Source organism: Solanum dulcamara, chromosome 2 (genome assembly GCF_947179165.1).
Source record: "Solanum dulcamara chromosome 2, daSolDulc1.2, whole genome shotgun sequence".
In the NCBI taxonomy this organism is placed as follows: domain Eukaryota; kingdom Viridiplantae; phylum Streptophyta; class Magnoliopsida; order Solanales; family Solanaceae; genus Solanum; species Solanum dulcamara.
The window spans coordinates 11,785,800-11,807,302 of NC_077238.1; the positions used below are offsets into that span (position 1 = coordinate 11,785,800).

Here is a 21,503-nt window from a genome sequence, read left to right on the forward strand (position 1 = left end):
TTCAAGAAAGACAGAGTTGCTTAAATTGGTGCACTCTTATTTATGTGGTCCAATGAAGACAAGGGCTCTAGGTGGTGCACTCTACTTGTCACTTTCATTGATGACTACTCAAGAAAGCTTTGGTTCTATGTCTTAAAGACTAAAGACCAAGTGTTGGGTGTCTTTAAGAAGTTTCAAGCTTCAGTTGAAAGAGAAACTAGAAAGAAACTGAAATTTATTTGTACTGATAATGGTGATGAATATTGTGGACCATTTGACGAATACCGCAAGCATCAAGGTATTAGACACCAGAAGACTCCTCCTAAGACTCCTCATCTTAATGGGTTGGCTGAGAGGATGAACTGGACCTTGATGGAAAGAGTTAGATGATTGCTTTCTAAAGCAAAGTTATCGAACTCTTTTTAGGGTGAGGCCTTATTGACCGGTATACATATTATTAACTTATATCCTGTTGTTGCTTTACAAAGTGATGTTCCAAATAGAGTTTGGTATGAAAAGGATGTTTCATATGACCATTTGAAAGTATTTGATTACAAAGCCTTTGTACATGTGTTGAAAGATAAGAGATCAAAGTTAGATGACAAGATAAGGCAATACATCTTTGTTGGATATGGCTATGATGAATTTGGTTATAGGCTATAGATCCAATTGAGAAAAAGCTTGTGAGAAGCCGCGATATCGTCTTCATGGAAAATCAAACCATTGAAGATATTGACAAAGCAGATAAGCTAGAATCTTCAAGTTTTGATGACGTAGTCCACCTTGATAAAATTCCTCAAATAAGTGTGTATGATGTTGGTGGGCTTGATGATCATGGTGATGCTCAGAATCAAGTCCCAGATCAACATATTGATGTTGATGATAACAATGATGTTGTTATTAATGATGCTCCTGCTCATGAAGTAGTGGATGAACAAAATATTTCTCTTAGGAGGTCCACAAGACAACATGTTTCTTCCTCTCATTATTCACCTAATGAGTATCTGTTACTCACTGATGGGGTGAACCTGAGTATTATGAGGAGGCCATGAAAGATGAGCATAAGGATCAATGGATTGAAGCCATGCAAGATGAGATGAAATCTTTTCATGAGAACCACACTTATGAGTTGGTGAAATTGCCTAAGGACATGAGAGCTTTGAAGAACAAGTGGGTGTTCAAATTAAAAGTGGAAGAACACAACTTGAAGCCCAAGTACAAAGTTAGATTGGTTGTTAAGGGATTTAGTCAAAGAAAGGGTATTGACTTTGACAAAATATTTTCTCCTATAGTGAAAATGTCCTCGATTCGTACAGTTCTTGGTTTGGCTGCTAATCTTAACTTAGAGATTGAGTAGATGGATGTGAAGATGGTTTTTCTTCACGGTGACCTAGAAGAGAAAATTTATATAGAACAACCAGAAGGCTTCAAAGTAAGTGGTAAAGAAAATTTTGTGTGCAAACTCAAAAAGAGTCTCTACAGGATAAAGCAAGCTCCTAGACATTGGTACAAGATGTTTGAATCTGTTATGGGTTGAGCAAGAAAATGTGTCCTACAGCTAGGGAGGAAAAAGAGAGCATGACCAAAATTTCATATTCCTCCATCTTCGGAAGTCTAATGTATGTAATGGTATACATTATACCTGATATTGCTCACGCAGTTGGTGTTGTGAGTAGGTTTCTTGACAATCCAGGAAAACAACACTGGGAAGTTGTAAAGTGGATACTCAAGTATCTGAGAGGAAGCTCAGACAAATGTTTGTGTTTTGGATGATCAAATCCAATCTTGAAGGGCTATACAAATGCTGATATGACAGGTGACCTTGATAACAGAAAATTCATTACTGAAAAGATGAAGATACCTCGTTCTGGTGCGTGGGACTGGAAGGGGAGATTTGTTAGTATCCATCCCATGCCACAATTTTTTCTTCTTTGTTAGGTTGAAAAATTAGTGAGTCAAAAAATGTGGATTGGTAGTTGAAAAAAATAAAATCTCAACAACCAAATCTCACCATTTTTGACTATGAAGAAACCTAACAAAGTTTGAATTTTGGTTTCTAATTGATGTCATCAATGACATCAAAGGGAATAAATTTTTTCCTATAAATAGGGCACTCTTGCTCATTTGTTATACACACCAAGATAAGAGAGAAAAAAATATTAGAGAGCAAAGTGAGGTATTCCATAGACTATAAGAAAATAGTCTATGAAGAAAAATAGAGTGTGATATTTTTAGTAAGGTGGAGATCAAAAGAGTGTTATTCCTTTTGAGTGTATTCATGTGGTCACTTTAAGTGTTGTACTCATGACTACCCACTGTAAAATTCTTTACTATAGTGATATCAGTTACTCCTCTTGGCCCATAGTTTTTCTCTTATTTAAAAGGATTTCTACGTAAAATTCTTGGTATCATTATTTTCTCATTTTATTTTTCACTATTTTGACCATATATACTTTGTGTTAATCCGTGTTTTCCCAATACCTGTATCAATATCATATTCATTATTAATAAAGGAATTAGGATTAGGTTACATTGTCATCCCTACTTTTGAACATTTTTTTAGCTACAATATATGTTTGGTTATCAGATAATGACATTAATGGATGGGATTTTTATTTTTGTAGTATTCCTTCATAATATATTATTGCTTATATTCACAAAGTTATGAACTCGACATTAGTTAAATAAAATAACTATGATTTAATGACGAGTAGAGCTTATATATGGAAGCAATCATTATGATTGCAACAATCAACGTGGAATCTTCAATTGCATGTGCTTTTAATTATACAATAATGGCAGTGGAGGCGTCAAAAATTTAGGGAAGGATGTAATTTATAGAATTATATATATATAGTCAATCATTTATTTTTCTCCATGAGTCTTATCTCAAACCATTTCTTCATTCTTTAAGAGACAACGTAAAGAAGAAACAAAACAAAGGGACCTACTATTACCAAATTCACACAAAGCTAGTGAGATAGGTTCATTTTCAATTAGTAGGATATGAGTAGAAGTACATGATTATTTGTCTATATATTACAAGTTAGGAATAATCACTAATTTAAATTGATAAAAAAAAAAATGGATTACAACTAAGCAAGCTATATGTATTGAAATTCCTGCAACAATCAATGTGAATTGTCACTTTCTTGTGCTTTTCATATTTTGTGATTTTCATAATATAAAAATGATATAATAGCATCTTTATAGTCATCGTTTATCTTTGTCAACGTGTCTTATCTCAAAACTATTTCCAAATTTTCGGGAATTCTCAAAAGACCAATCCTCCACCTAGCTAAGAGTTGTCACATACTCACATTTTATCTAAAGTTCTAAAAGATAAAGGGTGCATTACTTTTATGTGTGTGTGTGGAGTTGAGAGTCGTTTTCATGAATAATAGAGAAGGGTGAAGGCATGGGAAGAACTAAAGGGCGCAATCTTCGTCCGAATATAATTCATCGAAAAATTATACTATGTCTTTAAATAGAAAAATAATTATCACAATAATTATGGTTCAATCTCAAATAACGGTAATTGTTCTATTCAGATAAACGGTGAAGCTTAGATCAAATACAGATTAGAAATTCGTTCAAATTATTCAATAGCTTTGGTCCGTATTCAATATTTGTTTTTAAAAATCTAGAGAATATATACAAATTATTATTTTAGAACCAAACACTTTAGTAAATGAACTAAAATTAATCTTGAACTCATAAATTTCAAATTATGATTCTACCAACGAGGGGAAATGCTTGTATGTATACGTAGTTTATTTTATTGTTGTAAGAAAGTGGTGAAGCCACAACCCATGGTCAGAATTTGATAAGTAGGATTGACCAATGCTGACTAAGATCATGAAAATGTGGCCCAAAAATTGTATGCAAGTTTGTTATCTCTAATCTTAAATAAATGGTGTGCCAAACGTAGAAGTTATCTAAAGCTCATCTCTATTTCATTCTTTATTTTTGTCTCTATTCTTATCCTTTTCTGTGGTTTTCATTGATGGAATTTCCGTGAGGACAACTTTTATTTTTGTGGTTTACTCTTATCACTTCTGCTTTGACTTTTATAGACATTTTCATTGACAATTTTGCTATTATAAGGGCAAATATCCCATTTCTCTACTCCTTGATGATAGTTCTCAAGTCTTGAATTCTACTAATTATAAGGTACTATCTCTCTCACACACGCTAAATTGGGTGCAAAACATGTTTTCCCTTGCTATGTGTAATCATATGTATTAAAAGACTATTGAAATTTTGAATAATCACATCACTTAAAAGATAACTAAGTACGTATCACTTTTATATGTTAGAGAATAGTAGTTGCATATACTAATTGAATAGGAGTTTAAGATCAAACAAAATTGTTATCTTTTTTTTGGTGTGTGGAATATAATGTAGGGTCTTGCATATTACTTTACTAACATATGATAAGTGGCTGAAATATATTCCAGGAGTATTATTGAGGATTAATTCTTATTAATTATGGCTGGAAAATTAAGGAAATGCATGCTACTATGTTGTTCAAGAAAGTCTCTCAATCAGGTTAGTTCTACATCTATATCCTTTTGTATTTAATTGTCTTTATTTTAAGCCAAATAATGATGGTAAATATGTGATGCATTATATAACACCCTTATGTTTTTCACTCTCTTAGTTCTGACCCAAAAGTTCTTTTAACTAACATTTTAAAATATTTTCTTCTTCATTTTGATAGGAAGAATTCAAGTTATACTGAATAACTTTTGTCTAACTTAGATTTTCTATATATAAAAAAGAAGAAGTTAAATTGACTCTAGAATAAGTGAAAAGTATACAATAAATTAATGGGATAATTATGGGTATAACCCAAAAAAGTGTCCCATTAAATTATACTTTGGTTACACCAATAACCCCAAGTAAATATGGGAATTTAGTGTGCCCATGAGACAAAAACAATTACTCAAAAAATAGCATTACATTGTATATATATTCAGAAAAAAATACTTAGAAGGGTTATATGATCTCGTGTTATATATTATTAGTGTGATTAAACTACTATTGTTGTTGTATACTTGCTGCGTATATACATAATAATTGTATAACAAGAAGGTATACATCAGACAAATCGTGCTATGTAATTTTGTAATGGACATGTTATAAATGGTACAGGTGGATTAATTATTTTGGGGATTTTTATCTGAGTATGCAAAATTATATAAATATTTATTTTGTAGAAATAAATTTTTTTATTTTTCAACAATAGGAGTGTTTTTTTTTTTACAAAATATATTTAATCCATTCAAAATATACAATTTTAATATGATTATGTGATTATATGCATTTTGTATGTTGTATATTATTTACTATGATAAATTGGACATTTAAATAATATACATTCAAAATTCAAAATATATACAAGTTATTTATACATCGGGATCCATAAAAAATAACATTGTTCTCCTTTCTCTTCAAGTTTCAATCTAGAATTCTAATAAAACCAACTGGAACTTCACCAAAATCCCTCAAAATTGACATATAAACTTTAAATGATATTTCCAATCATTTGCAATCAATACTTTTGGATATTTTCCTTTTAATTGTTTATTCTGTTGACCCCCCCCCCCCCCCAAACTACACCCAACTAAAAGACTACACAATTTAATAACGAAAAATCCAGTAGTAAAATGTATATTTTCTTACATCTTATAGTTGTCCACCAAAATAATTATAGGCAGTGAATATATATATAATTATAGGACGTTAGAAACCTTCTGATTCAGAACTTGTGTTAAGATGTAATTACATCATATCTCTATTCTTTTCCAAATTATAAACATTTCTTAAATTTGGTGGAATTCAAATATATCTCAAAACGTCTTGATATATCACGTAAAGTTATGTATCCGACACATATATCACGTAAAGTGATGTATCTAACGTCCAAAGTGATATATTTGACAGATACATCGCGTAAAGTGATGTATCCGATGTCCTGATACATCACGTAAAGTGATGTATCCGATCGATACATCGAGTAAAGTGATGTATCCTAGAATATGAGAGAGTAGAGATTTATGTATTTTTTTCAAATTGTAGAAATTTTAAAGAATATGATAAAATAAGTTGTGTATTTTGATATTTTTTTCAAAAAAGAAAGTGGACAACTAATATGATACGAAAGGAATATTACTTCAATCGAATCCAAAGGGCCGTACCATTATACAGAACTTGAGCCCAAGAAGCCCAAAAGTTTGTTAGAAGGCTACAATCTAAAAAATATGGGTCATTAAGAACAAAATAAGAAAATGAAAGTTAAAAAATCTTTTTAATATACAAAGATATCATTTTTCTTCGAACATATTGTATAGAAAGGGTCGTAAAATAAAATGGGATAGAAAAACTACCATTTTTGATGATTAGATTTTTTATAGAACACTTGTTTGCTACATAAGATTGATATATGTTAGGGGTGATAAATTCAGTCAAAACTTATATGATTCGTTTAATTTATTCAAATTTTAATGCCTTTTATTTATAGTTTAGTTCAAAAATATCCTTGTTGTCAATACTTTGATTTAATAATATCCTTGTCGTCGATAGTTTGATCCAAAAATATCCTTATTGTTACTAAATGGATCAAAAATATCATTTTCCAAATAGCTATATTATATCTTTTCTTTCTAAACACTTCCTGTTCCGAATAAAAATATTATTTTTAAAGAACTTTATTTTTATTTTTATTTTTTAAAACCATTTTAACTAATAAAATTATAGAAAATATTTTTTTCCTTCTTAATCTCATTTTATCAATTAAAATAGAATAATTTGATGTACTCCTTTAACGGATAATATACTCATGTGTATAAGATCATAGTAAACCCATCATTAATTTTTATTTAAAAAATAATGAGAAATATTTTTATATTTAATTTTTTTTCCAAATTGAAGTAGGATATTTGATGATAAAAAATATTATTAGAAAAATTATGTGTTCAAAAAGAAATAAATAATATATTTATTCAAAAAGGCGCATTTTTGACCTATTAAGTAACAATAATGACATTTTTGGACCAAATTATTGAGACAAGAGTATTTTTGGACCAAACTATAAATAAATGATATTTTTATTCATTTCACATAATTTAAGAACATTTTGACCCTTTTTCGTAATATAAATAATTAAATTTAGGTGTAACTTATCTTAACTCACGGTAAAATCTAGTCCAAAGTCAATCTATTACTATCCAACCTTCAAACCCAATAATTTAATTCTTTTGTAAACAAATTCGCCCAAATAAAAAAATTAATAAAATTTTCAAAAATTGACCTTCCTAAACTAATTTATCAAATGTTGAGTTTAATGCCATAAAATTTCTCTCAACTTTTTATACTACGTACCACAAAATCCTTTGCAATGTATAAAAATTAGGAAAATTATAATACTGATTTTTATCAAATTATAAGATTTTTGTTCTTAAAGAAATTAAAAATATAAAATCACAAATATGAACCATCTTAAAATAATACATAAAATAAAATGTCATTAAAGATTACTAAATTTAAATGCATTGACATTCATATTCTTATTTTATATTTTATCTTTCATAAGTAATATAACTTCTTTCTTAAATTAGACATATATTAAACTAATACTATTGATTTTAATGTTGCACTATTATAAGTGCAACTAACTGATTTATGGCATGTTTGACATTGCTACTAAAATTACTTATTTTTTACATTTACTTTTTGAAACACTTTTTCAGAGAAATGCTTTTGAAAAATAATAATTTGTGTGAACATATTTAGCAAGAAACGGGTTTTTGCTTTTGAAAAAAAACAGTATTTATTCCTCTATTTTTTTATATGAACATATTTAGCAAGATACGGGTTTTTGCATTTAAATAAAGAGATAATTTTAAATTTGTAGTCTTAAAAATCATAACATTAGTATATAATCATATAATCATGTTGAGAGAAAAATATAAAATTTGAAATTAAAATATTTTTAAAATATAAAAAAGTGACATTATTTTTAAAAGATAAAAATAGTTGTGATGAAATATTTGCATGAATCTATGATAGGTATTAGATACTATAGTTAATTAACTAAAGAAAATAAATGTTTAAAATTTGTGGTTGTGCAGAAGATAAATTTAGGAATATTTGATTAAGAAAATTTATTAATATATCTAAATGAAAATAAAAAAAAATGAATTAAATTGAGCTAGTTAATTTATGACCTATCATTTTATTCATCTTGACCCATCTCATTTTAGCTCAAGTAAATTTTGGGTAGAATTGAGTATTGATTATTGACCCATCTATTAGTCCATGTGGCGCCCCTAGTAAATATTTGATCATTTATAGCTATAAAACTTCCACAAAATTCATATTAGATGATCATCTTACAAAAAATATTTGTACTATATTACTTGATCACTTAGTAAATCAAGATAAAATTAATTAATTTGTTTCCATTTTACCCTTATAATATGACCTTTTGAATGTGAACAATTCTCAATATTAGCTATTTCTATACTCTATGTATATAACATTGATATGAATAAAGAGCAAAATAGTAAAGATAATCAATCTATTAATAATTTTTTAATCACTGTGTAAAATAGAAAATATCTATTTAATATGGGACAGAGGAAGTATTATATTACTCTATATTATAGTACCACCTCTATTTCATATTAAGTAAATTTGTGAGGCAATGCACAATTATTGAGAAAAAGTTTAGGACATAAATTGAACACCACTTTTTATTTTTGGCCTTTTAATTATTCTCAATCTATTTTTGAAAATATAAATAATTCAAAGTAAAATCATATATGAGCAATTAGCTCTCTTGAAATTATCACTTGAAATGTAAATGAGGGGCAAAAATGAAAGAAGATGGAAGAAAATTTTCACAACTCTCTTGAACTTTGAACAATTTACTTATTTTGAACATTAAGAAAAAGCTCAACAATTCACTTAATATGAAATCAGGGAGTAATATAGTAGAAGATGTTAGAAACACACATGTATTTGTCGATAATCAGGGAGTAATTTTTAAAAAAAATATATAAATCTTTATTGGTTGACTTTTCAAATTTTATTTGTGTCACATAAGTTGGAACAGGGAAAGTAAATGCATTTTCAATAATAACAAAAAACATTTCTAATAATTTATATATTTGCAAATTACGTTAAAAATATTATAAATAACAATAATTAACAACTTAAAATATCTTTAAAAAATTACGATATAAAAATCGAATAACTCTGAAAATTCTATTTATGTCATATAAATTAAAATGAAAAAAATATCATATATTAAGTTGTGCTCACACGAACCTGTGTATGTAATATTATTTTAAAAATAGTATGGTGAGAGGAGCTCACTAGAATAGAAACAAAGTAATAAAGAAGGGGGTCACGTCACGAACCATTTTTGGTGATCAAAGTTATATAATGGTAAGGTTGAAATTGGGAAATGGCCTTTTCGACTTTCTTAAGAGCACTTTCTTATAGTCCTCTTAACCTTTCCAATTCTAAAAGAATATTTTGGAATATTACTTTTGTTTTGGAATTCATTTTGGAGTTTGGCCATATATAGATTGATAGGATAAGGATTACGTACAAGTTATTAGTCTTTATGTTTCAAAAGAATTCCATATTTGTGTATAAACAAAATATAAGTAACTAATTTTTCATCATTTCTAAGGAAAATGTTCAAATTTGCACATGAATTTTGTGAAGTGGTTCTAATTTATCTATCATTTTCTTTATGAAAAAAAGTGAGCTAGTTTTATTCTTCTTGACTAATAGCAAAAGTTTTTCAACATGTAGACTTTTTAAACTAATGGTAAAGAGATTAGATTGCCCTTAAAGCATGTCAAACAGTTTAGATTTGATCATAAATTTAACGAAGTAGCTTAAAGTAAATTATTACTTTTCTCAAATATCATCTAAATTAATTATCATCTTACAACTAATTTTCCATTACTTGAAATCCATTATTAGTACTCTTTTATCAATTTAATATCACTCGGACGAAACTCACAAAAAGAATAAAACAATCTCATTAAAACGACCTTCAATCACTATAACCCCATCTTACCTTCATAATATTGTTGCAAATGATTTAGTAGCGAAATTTTATGTGCATTGATTATTATTTTTTAATATTAGGAGGTCGATGTAGAGTTCTAACATAATTATTGGCTATCTACAAAATTAGTGATCAATGGAGTTTCGATGAAAGTGAAAATTTAATGTGATGGTGTAGTTGACCCTTGTTAGGTTCATTTGGGTTGATTTGAGATTAATGGTACTTAATTTGAGGGAGGGGAGGGGGGGGGGGGGGGCAGATATTATTTAAAGTTCTAAATGTTAAAAAAGAAGATGGAGTGACCATCGAAACAAAGACTACTCAAGTTTAGAGGGTTATTCTCACATAGTTTAAGGATAAAATTGATCTATTTCCCTTATTAAAAAGGTTCATGTGTTAGAAGAAAAACTCTAGCTCATTTGAGTTACGACAAAGATAGAATTCCAAGTTACAACTGTTAACTAAAGGTAAATTTAGATCATTTCCCAAAATTCAAGAACACATTTGAATATTTCCCAAAGAGTCGGGCTCGTTTGGCCGTGAATTTTTTTCACTTTTCTCAAAGTTGTATTTCGAAAAATATCTTTGACCATAAAAATCCGAAAGATTATATGGTTACTTTTTCAAGAATTTTTAAAAATTCCAAAATAACAAAAAGTTGTTTTCGCTCCAAATTATCCATAAAAAATTAAAAACAACTCTAATTTATTTCATGATCAAACACAACTTAAATTAATTTTTAAATATTATTTTTTACTTTAAAAATAAAAACATACTCTTTTACTTTCATAATGAAATATAAACAACCGACTATTAATAAAACCCGGTCTTATTTATCATTAATGAATGGTCAATATATTGACCTTTCAATAAGCCAAAAAAAAAAAAAGTGAACCAATTTAGAAATGGACTTTTCTTACAAAATAGGATCTTGAAAAAAAGACTATATGTATTCATATGAAGAAGAAAAGGTCCATTTGATGTTTATTTGATGTTTAATTAAATGTAAAGGATGTAATAATCCACAGAAAAATTATTAAAGAATAGAAAATGTTGGAGAAATGAATCAAATGTTCACTCCAAAAGCCAAAAATAGAATGTTGTGGCACTCCATGGTTGACTTGCCCATGGAAAACAAAAACAAACAGCCACCGGCAAGCCAGGAAGGCCACATTACACGTACTAGCCGTTTGCCTAAAACCTTATAAATTAATAATTAATATCATATTCCTGTTTTTGACTTAGTCATATAATTAGGAGACAGCAGATTTATATAATGCCGACTAAAGTATTGTGCCTGTGTGACTCTGATCCAGTTAACACCTTTAAGGATTTGAGTTTCTCTTTTTTACTATTTCTTCTATTCTATATTAATTGTTATATTTATTAATAAATATTTGTTTTAAAATAATTATTAATTTAAATATTTAAAAGAAAATTAATTATTCTTTTTCAACTTTACTCTTAACATTAATTATTCTAAAATTAAAAAGCATGTAAATAAATAAAAATTAAAGAGTATGTTAATCAAATAACACTCCTGATTAATATTTTTGAATTATGCAAAACTTTATCATGACAACTAAAATAAGACGGAGGAAGTATATATATAATATGCTCTTAATAGCAAATACTTTAACGGAAAAATTTGTCATAATTCAAATTATAATTATGGCACGTTAGGTAAATTTCACATCAAACATGAGAGATGCTGGATATATAGATAAATAAGTCTTAAATCTTAGTGATACGTTTTGAAACTCTGCATGTTTAGACTTAAAGCGAACAATATCACTGGCGAATTTGAGCACTAATAGATGATATCAGAGTAAATTATAGGGCAACCTTAGGTCTTGATGATTGGTGATTAAACAAATCTTAATGTTTAATCAAATTTAGGCAATTTCCACATTTTAAAAACGGTCGAACTATTCAAAATAGATCAAAAATATATACCCTTCAACTATTTTTGGGATTAAATATAGCTTCCCCATTACCAAAAGAGACCACAAATACTCTTCCACCTAACGATTGACCGTTAAAGCTGACGTGACAGTGCCACATGAAAAAAAATATCCACATGGACTGCCACCTCAGCCTCTCTCCCCCCTTCCTGTTTAATTCAGGGATATTTTTGACAATTTTTTATAATTTTATTTTTTTTTCTAAATTTTTTACACCACCACCACATATCCCCTCCCTCCACAACCCCACCCACTTTTTTTTAATTATTAATTATTATTTTTAAAAATTTTCTACAACACCACATTCCCCCAAAAAAACCCCACCATCTCACCCCAAAAAAAAATCTTAAAAAGAATTTTAAAAGTTGTTTTTTATTTTAATTTTTACACCCCCCACCCCATGACCCCCCCCCCCCATCACACCATCCCCTCCAAAATTTTAAGTTTATAACTGCTCAAACTTTTAATTTTTATAAAATTTTTTTGTAAAAAGTAAGTTAAATATGAAGTAAATTGAATTTTATTTTATTTTTTACCCCACGACCCCCCTCCACGACCGATACCCCCACCCCTCCAAAAAAATGTTGATTTTTTTTTATTTTTGATTCTCTATACCCACTTGAAAAAAAAATGTAAAACTTTAAAAAACAGTTTTTTGGGGGAAGGGTTGAGGGTGGAAAATTATGTGGTGTTGTAGAAAATTTTAAAAAATAATAATTAATAATTAAAAAAAAGTGGGTGGGATATGGAGGGAGGGGTATGTGGTGGTGTAGAAAATTTAGAAAAAAAATTAAAATTATAAAAAAGGGATCAAAAATAGCCCTGAACTAAAGATGAAGAGGGAGAGAGACTGACATGGCTGTTCATATGGTATTTTTATTCTATGTGGCATTACCACGACCGCTTTAACGGCCAACCGTTAAGTAGAAGGATATTTATGGTCTCTTTTGATAAAATAATTGTATATTTGATCCCAAAAATAATTAAATAATATATTTGAACTATTTCGAATAGTTTGAAGGTAATTTCGATATTTTTCTATTTTAAAAATGATGGTATACAGGATTAACGTTAACGAAAATGCTGAGTTCTTAATGAAGGATACATGTGACACTTCGAGCAAATTCAATATCAACAAAACACGGTTTTTTTTATAATTAGATGTACAACGAAACAAATAGATAATTCTAATATGTATTTTAAAATCGTCCAAGCTTATACCCAAAGTGAATACTATTACTAGTGAATCAGGTTGTTACAATAACTTTACATGTTAGAATTGTAAAGAAAGAAAATTGTTACTCCCTTCGTTTCTTTTTAATTATCATGATAAAATTATTTTTTATTAGTTCTTTAAATTTTATTAAATATGACCGGTAAAGTAATTTATAAAAGGTCATGATTGAAATGAAAAACTCTTTTAATTGATACTAATATGGAAAGTGAAGCCAGTGGCCCATTTCCCCATAACCGCACTACAGGTGACGTTCCATCCATTAAGGCGTTGAATATTCACAAATTTTTAATTAAATTAAATATAATTTCCCAATTTCAATAAATAAATATTTATCCAAATCCATACGGGTGATCAAATTAACATACCCAAATCTCTTTCTATAAATACTCCTTTATGACACAAAGAACGTGAGCTGTTAAAGAAAAAAAAATCATCCTCTTTATCCCTTCTTATTCTTAAAAAAAATGACTTTATTTTCTACGAGTAGAGAGGTACATTTAAATCTCCATAATTTTAATTTTTTTTCTTCGTAATTCGCATATTTTCACCTCTTTATTCTGATTCAAATTCAAATTGTATTTTCTCAATCTTCATATACACAAGATCAAATAAGATTGAATCCTTTTTTTTTGTATAATTATCGAAACAAATTAAGATCAAATAATTACACGAGATTATGATTATATGAAACTATCAACATGTAATTTGATGTGTAACAGCGTTGTTATGAATACGATTGTGCAGGTTACTAAAATGGCAGAGGATTCATATGAAGACGCCATTGCTGGGCTGAAAAAGCTTCTCAGGTACAGTACTATACAATTTTCTTTTCCACTTTCTGTCCTTTTCAGTCAGGACTTTCAGTAGCTTCTGTAACGTAATTAGGTCAATGAATTCTGTCCTGATCCGTAATTTCACAGTTTCCGATAAAAACGGAACAGACTTTGATTTCATTATCTAATCCTCTAAACTGTTTGTCTTTGGCATTACGTTGAGTGGGTCCCACACGGAGTGTGATTAATTTTTTAATTTCAATTACTTTTTTGTGGTTGGTAGTGAAAAGAATGAGCTGGAAGATACAGCTGCGGCGAAGATAAGGCAGTTGACGGCGGAGCTGGAAGAAGCCGGCAAGAAAAAGTCTGACCCGGATGAGAAGATCCGATCCGGATTCGCTCACTTCAAGGCGGAGAAATATGAGTAAGTTAAAATTAGAATTTATGTACTTTGCCGTAAATAAATTCCGTCCTTTGCCATTAAAAGTGCCGTCCGAACTTTGTAGCATCAAAATTGCATCATTCTCGGATATGCTGCTAAGTGTTTTTTTTTAAAAAAAATAAATAAATTACTCTGTTTGTATGTGACACTGTTTGACTTAGTTATAAAATTTGTGGTCTAAATTTTTTTGAAATATTGTGTGATTTAAAATTATTTTATTAAAAATAAAAAAGAAATTTTAAACATAAAATATTTTTAATTATAATAAGATAATATTTTTTTGAAACTAATTAAAAAGGTAAGGTACCACATAAAATAGAACAGAAAGAGTAAATAAATTCATACTCTAAAAAGATCTCCCTACATCTCCTTTTAATTAACAATTTAACTGAAATAAATTATTTCAAAATTCGCTCTAAAAATTTAAAATTAAAATTGATAATTGTTTAAAAATCTATAATTAATAAGAGTAATTTAAAAAATTATATGTTTTTTTTAAAGTTATAAAAATATTAAAACGACAATTAAAATGGAACTGAGAGGAAGCTGATTTGATTGTTCGTTTTCCACTATTGAAGGTTGAAAATTTGACTCACCGTGTGAAAATTGTACTCCATTGAATTATTAGTTGTTGGATATTAGTACTCTCTCAATATCTTATTTGTCACTTTAATATAAAAAAACAATCTAAATTGTGGGTCAGTTAACTAACCTTTACATATTTCTATGTATTTCAAAGATTTCATTATTGTTGATAGAATTTACGTCATTTTATAATAGTACAAAGAAGGAAATAAAAGTAATTTATCCAATCCCTCTTTATAACTGATGTTATTAAATACATTTCTTAGTAGGCATAGGTGTGCCAGAAAAAGTGGCATGGAAAGTAATTTATCATAGTTTGAACATTAAATAATAGGAGTAGATTAAAATTAGATATTTGACAATTAGTAGTACTCTTTTAGCTTTTTTTATTATTTTTTTTCATCGGGTGTCTGATATTTACATTGAAATTCAACTAAATTCGAATTCGTATTGAGAACTCTTGCTTCCACATTGAGGGTAAAACGCTCCCTAACGAAGACGATTTCTTATCCAAGAAGACTCGAACCCGAGACCTCTTGGTTAAGGATGAAGGATTACTTACCACTTCACTACAATCCTTGTTGATCTTTTAGCTTTATTCATATGAATCATGTTTAATAAGATATGAAATTTAATTATTTATTTTGTTGGCACATATCAAAAGTATCTGTAAAATTTACAAATCCATTTATCTCTGACTTTTTAAACAGAACAAATAAAAATAAAATTTTTATATATGGATAAATAAAAGTGAAAGAAATATTTACTAAGAGCTTGGTAGTTCTAAAATTGAAAGGTAGGGAAAACATTTCTTTGATATGAGTGGATAAGTGGATTGCCAAGTGTCCAACTTGAAAATAGTGGAATCTTGATCATTGAAGGTCTACCCTTATATTATATGCCCACTATTTCTTCTTGTATAAAAAATCATGGTCCTACATTGAGATAAAGACCTTCAAATTAATGGAGTATAATATGGCACGTCTTGGACTACATAAAAGTTCAGCTAAAAAGATAACAAAAAAGTTGTTTTGAAAGATAATTTTAAGTTTATTTCCAACTAATTCTTGAAAGTAAAGCATAGTTAAAATACACTAAGAAAATGTAAGAATCCTACTCTTAAATGATTAAAAGAAAACTTGATGTAACTAAAAGGAAATGATAGATTTCTACTACTCCCTATACTTTAAGATCATTTTCTCTTATTTGTGGGGTTAAATTATTTATCTAGTCCAAAAGCTAAAGATTTTTTCTGATTTGAAAAGCTTCTTCAGGTAGTTTTAGTAAATATTTCTGCCAATAATAATCATGTTAAACAATTTTATATTCTTAACCTTGGTTTTTATACTTTATTTTATAGGAAAAACCCGGAGTTGTATGGACAGCTTGCCAAAGGTCAAAGCCCTAAGGTAATTCATATACTCATTCACTTTTAGTAGTTTACTTTGAATTTTGCATGTTTTCTAAGACATAATGATTAATATAAATATTTTATCACAATATCTATATTAATCGATGTATAGTCTTGAGAAATGTTGGGAGAATAAGTAATTAATGTTGAGATTAAAATAATTTTTTTTTTGTCCGTTAAAAGTGATAAGTAAAAGTGAAAATCTATTCTTGAAATACTGTACAAATAAAAATGAACAGAGGGAGTATTTTAGTAAAGTACACATTAGCAGATAATAATAAAGTATTAATCATGTCCTTAATTAGTTAATCTAGTTATATCCTATGATCAAAAGTTTGTGGAAAAAAAATATCCTTAACCATGAATCATGAGTTCTCACCATATATTGAATTATTATTTTCTAAAGTCTTTTTTTTTCCTCCAATCAAAGCTCTCAAAGAATAATTATTCTCTCTTGCATATATACTCTTCGGCGGCATTCCCCATTTTTTCCCCAAACTATTTTAATGTAAATAAACGTGCCGTCCAAAATGTGAAATGTTCCTAAAATAACGTGTTTAATTTTATTTTTTGGACTGCACAACAATGGTTATAGCGTTTAAGGCACGTTAATTAGTACTACTACTAAGTATAATTTGTGATTAAATTACATGCAGTTCCTGGTATTTGCTTGCTCCGATTCTCGAGTATGCCCATCACACATGCTCAATTTCCAACCAGGGGAAGCTTTTGTTGTTCGTAACATTGCCAACATGGTCCCTCCGTATGACCAGGTAAATTTTACTATGTTACGTTTCCGTTGGAATGGGTTAAAGTTCTATATTAGTTGGAGAATGAACTGACGTCCAAAAATTAAAAAAAAAAAACTGAACAGAAAAGAAAGTTAGCAAAAGTTAAAGAAAATAGTGATGTGGATATATATATGGCATAAAGTTTATATTAATATTCGTAGTTGAATTGCAGATTCTGAAACATGTATGGTACAGTGGGGGTGCATCTTTAACCCATTACTATTATTTATCCCATACTTTTTCCACGTTATTCTTAAATTAAACTCTAATTTTGTTGTTAATTATACATTACAGACAAAATATTCTGGAGTGGGTGCAGCAGTCGAATATGCAGTTGTCCACTTGAAGGTCAGTTATTTTTATGACAACATTTATACGTCTGCTTAATTAATCTTTTAGTAATTAATAATAATGTTAGCTCAGTTTATCCTAATTAATTAATGAGGTCAAGAACAAAGTGCATGTCTTTTAGCCTGCCATTTCATGGTCCATTGGTCCAAAGATACCTAATTCAATTAAAGAGATTCCTTTATTCTTATACTTTCTCTCCATATTTATGTAAATTGAAAATGTCAACTTGCGCGACATTGACTTTTACCTCGTCAATTTTGCTTTTTCATAATTATATAAGACTTCTTTCGAACGTGAATTATTCTATTTTTTTGATTTAGTAGAGCGAGAATCACTTTAATTGAAGCCATTCTTGTAATAACCTAAAATTCTCCTAATTTAGAAACATTATTCAACTTTCTTAACATTTTTTTGTGCAACTTTTCAGAGACAAAATTTCTATTAACTTCTAAAATATTGAAGTCCAACAGGACTACTTGTCTGATTTGGTCTGTAACCTCTTTTTACTTTTTTATTTTTTAACTTTTTGTCTCAAACTGCACCCCATGTGCATGGTAGAAACATAATATATATACATTAAATCAGCTCATAACTTCATCCTTAAGTATAGGGATTAGTACAATCATTTAAAATTTTGATAATCTTTAATAACACATATTTGTCCTTTTTCCTATATATTTGGAGTTGTGAATTAAACATAAACATGTACAAATACATATTAATTACTACACACTTCAGCCTTAAGAAAGTAGGATTGGTACAATCATTAAATAAAAAGACATAATTAATTGCTTATACTTTTCCTTTATTCTCCTATTTATTTGGAGTTGTGAATTTAAAAATGAATAAATTTGTACAAATGTAGGTGGAGAATATTTTGGTGATTGGGCACAGCTGTTGTGGAGGTATTAAAGGACTTATGTCTATTCCTGATGATGGGTCCACTAACAGGTTTTTTTTTTTTTTTAAATTACTAATTAAATAAATATGTGATAATGATTGATAAAGAAATGTGACTTATCAATAAGTGAATACTCACCCTTATATAGCTGCTGATAAATAAAAAGATGATCAGTCCACTTGAACTTTTTTAAAAAACAAGTCTACTCATCAATTTTTTTTTGGTCTATAAAATGTACTTTCTTTTGTCCTTTTTATCTGTTACTTTGGTTCCAACATATTTATTTTATTTTAAAAAAAAATAAGAAAAAATAATTTTTATTTAATTCATGTGACACATTTTATTTTTTAAAAATCAATTTAACTAATTTTAGAAATTAAATTGAAAGAATGAAAATAATATTCCAAGGTTTTCTTATACTTTGAGTACATTTAAAATGCAGTGATTTCATTGAAGAATGGGTGAAAATCTGCTTAACAGCCAAGGCAAAGATAAAGGCAGAATTCTGTGATTTGGATCCCAATGAACAATGCACAAAATTGGAGAAGGTAATTATTCTTCACCAATATGATATCTATGACGCATCCAAGAGTGTAGCTTAGTGGTCAATGAATTGGTTGAGGATCTTAAGGTCTCAGGCTCAAATATATGTTGCTGATGGGAGGTGGTAGGTGTCCCGTGGAACTAGTCGATATGCACAAAAGCTGACTCGAACACCACGGTCATAAAAAAACATTGTTGTTCATGAATTTGGTTGGTTTTCTAAAAATTTTCAAGTTCCAAAAAATTGACCCAAACCAATTTTGGATGAAATTTCGCTTTTACTTACAAAGCTTTCATTTTTTTAAAAGTAAAATGTATGATCAAAAATTCATTATTTTAAATTTTTTAAAAACTAAATTTATGATCAAATGCTAGCTTAGATTGGAAGTTTCAAAAGTGTCTTTTTCTTAAATTTTGTGTTCAGTCAAAATGTCGGGAAAGGGAGTAAGACATTAATATAATGTTAATTTTTTGCATGATGTTGAGCAGGAAGCTGTGAATGTATCACTAGGCAACTTATTGACATATCCATTTGTGAGAGAAGCTGTAGTGAATAAAAGCATTGCACTAAAAGGTGGACACTATGATTTTGTGAATGGATCCTTTGAGCTTTGGAATGTAGACTTCAAACTTACCCCTTCTGTTTCACTCTAAACTTGTTGCAAATTTTTACAACATTTTTAATGTAACCAATTGTAATTGTGTTTCAACTTCTTTTTTTCTTCACCTAAGTTGCATGTTGATGTAAATGTATTACTGAACAACAATATGGTGTGTCACACAAATAATGTTAATTGGCTGTTTTCAGCTTTGAGCTTGATGTAATCTATTCATGTTTTTTTTCACAACCTTTATTTTTGATGAGCAAAAGGTTTACCTACAAGTTATAATATTTTCGATTCTGAGTTTAAGTTAAATACATTATTATCATCCGTGTAACCAATTTTTACACTAACAGTTACTTTTGCTTGTCTATTGTCACTGTTAAACACTTGTCAAGAATACAGTCTGACCATAATAGTCTTCTAGTCAAGCGATACTTCAAATTTCTCAATTTTTTGACAGACCAACGAGACTTCATGGATATTGTGAAGAACAGTTGGGATGAACATGTTGATAGAAATGCTATGTACATTATGTAACAAAAATTGAAGAGGCTTGTGTTTTATCTTAGCAATTGGTCTATAAACTCTATAGGCCATGAACATGAGATGGAAGAGGTCAACAAACTACAATACAAGATTTTTCACAGTTTCAGACATAAGAGAAAAGCCTCCTACATACAAAGAAAAAAGAATCAAGAATGGATTAATCAAAGAAGGTCTGTGAAGGGTAGACTCATCACATAGAAAATATACTTCTTACACAAGAGATTCTGCCTTAAGAATCAAGAATGGATTAATCAAAGAAGGTCTGTGAAGGGTAGACTCATCACATAGAAAATATACTTCTTACACAAGAGATTCTGCCTTACCCTAAGGTAGTCTAGATGTAAACTATTCAAAATGAGAGCTATCTTTTAAGGAATGTGTCTGGAGCCCCGCCAACTAAATTTGAATCGCACACTATGGGGGTGGAGCTCCCAACAAAATTTTCTCCATACCCAGGTCTCGATCCGAGACCTCTGGTTAAGGTGAAGCAGTCCCCCTACTGCATCACAATCCATGTTAACATTATCAAGTGGCTCTGCTTGTTTCAAGATAAGAGATAATTAAAGCTTCCACAATTTATCCAATGGGAATGGTAGTAATTGGTAGGAGTGTACATGGACCGGGTTGGTTCGGATTTTTTACAAACCAAACCAAATCATTTGTGTCGGGTTATTAAATCTATAAACCAAACCAAACCAATAAAAGTCGGGTTTTTCGATATCAATTTTTCTTGGTTTTTTTGGATTTTTTCGAGTTTCTCGGATTTTTCATAGTATCTAATAAAAAGTACAGAGCAATGCTTCTTAAAAAGAGTTCTAGTACAAAATATCAACATATAAGATGGAGGCAGAATACTGTTTGAAGTTTTAACTTTATAATATAACTTTATAAGATTGACTTTTTTTTGTATATTATTTAGATGGACTTCTCAAATCCAAATCTAAATGTAAGAAAGAAAACAAAAATTATGAAAAATTTTTAAAAAATATTTATAAATTACATTTTAATAAATATTTTTATGTACAACATAATTTAAAAGTAGTATATCTATAATCGGATCGGTTTGGGTTTGGTTTGACTTTTTTTAGTTAAAACCAAACCAACCCTATAATGGTCGGTTTTTTTTCCAAACACCAAACCAAGTCAAACCACTAGTCGGTTTTTTTTTCCGGTTTGGTTCGATTTATCTGTTTGGTGCAGTTTATCGGTTTGCCCTGTACAACACCTAATAATTGGGAATATACTGGCTACACTGGCTTAAATGATGAAATCCTAAAGGTAG

General features: G+C 28.9%; 1 protein-coding gene across 2 annotated transcripts; it reads left to right on the forward strand.

Moving 5' to 3' along the window:
• The first annotated feature begins 3,905 nt into the window (after positions 1-3,905).
• LOC129880339 (carbonic anhydrase 2-like) lies at positions 3,906-19,888 on the forward strand. Of its 2 annotated transcripts, XM_055954329.1 has the most exons (10): positions 3,906-4,152; positions 4,440-4,530; positions 14,018-14,079; positions 14,330-14,470; positions 16,434-16,482; positions 17,141-17,257; positions 17,570-17,623; positions 18,492-18,577; positions 18,970-19,075; positions 19,560-19,888. In XM_055954329.1, exons 2-10 carry the CDS (start codon positions 4,471-4,473, stop codon positions 19,722-19,724), a joined length of 840 nt encoding a protein of 279 aa, XP_055810304.1. In that variant the 5' UTR covers positions 3,906-4,152; positions 4,440-4,470; the 3' UTR covers positions 19,725-19,888. The 2 variants fall into 2 exon arrangements, with proteins under 2 accessions (XP_055810304.1, XP_055810305.1); XM_055954330.1 differs by lacking the exons at positions 3,906-4,152; positions 4,440-4,530 and adding an exon at positions 13,612-13,764.
• Positions 19,889-21,503: the final 1,615 nt, after the last annotated feature.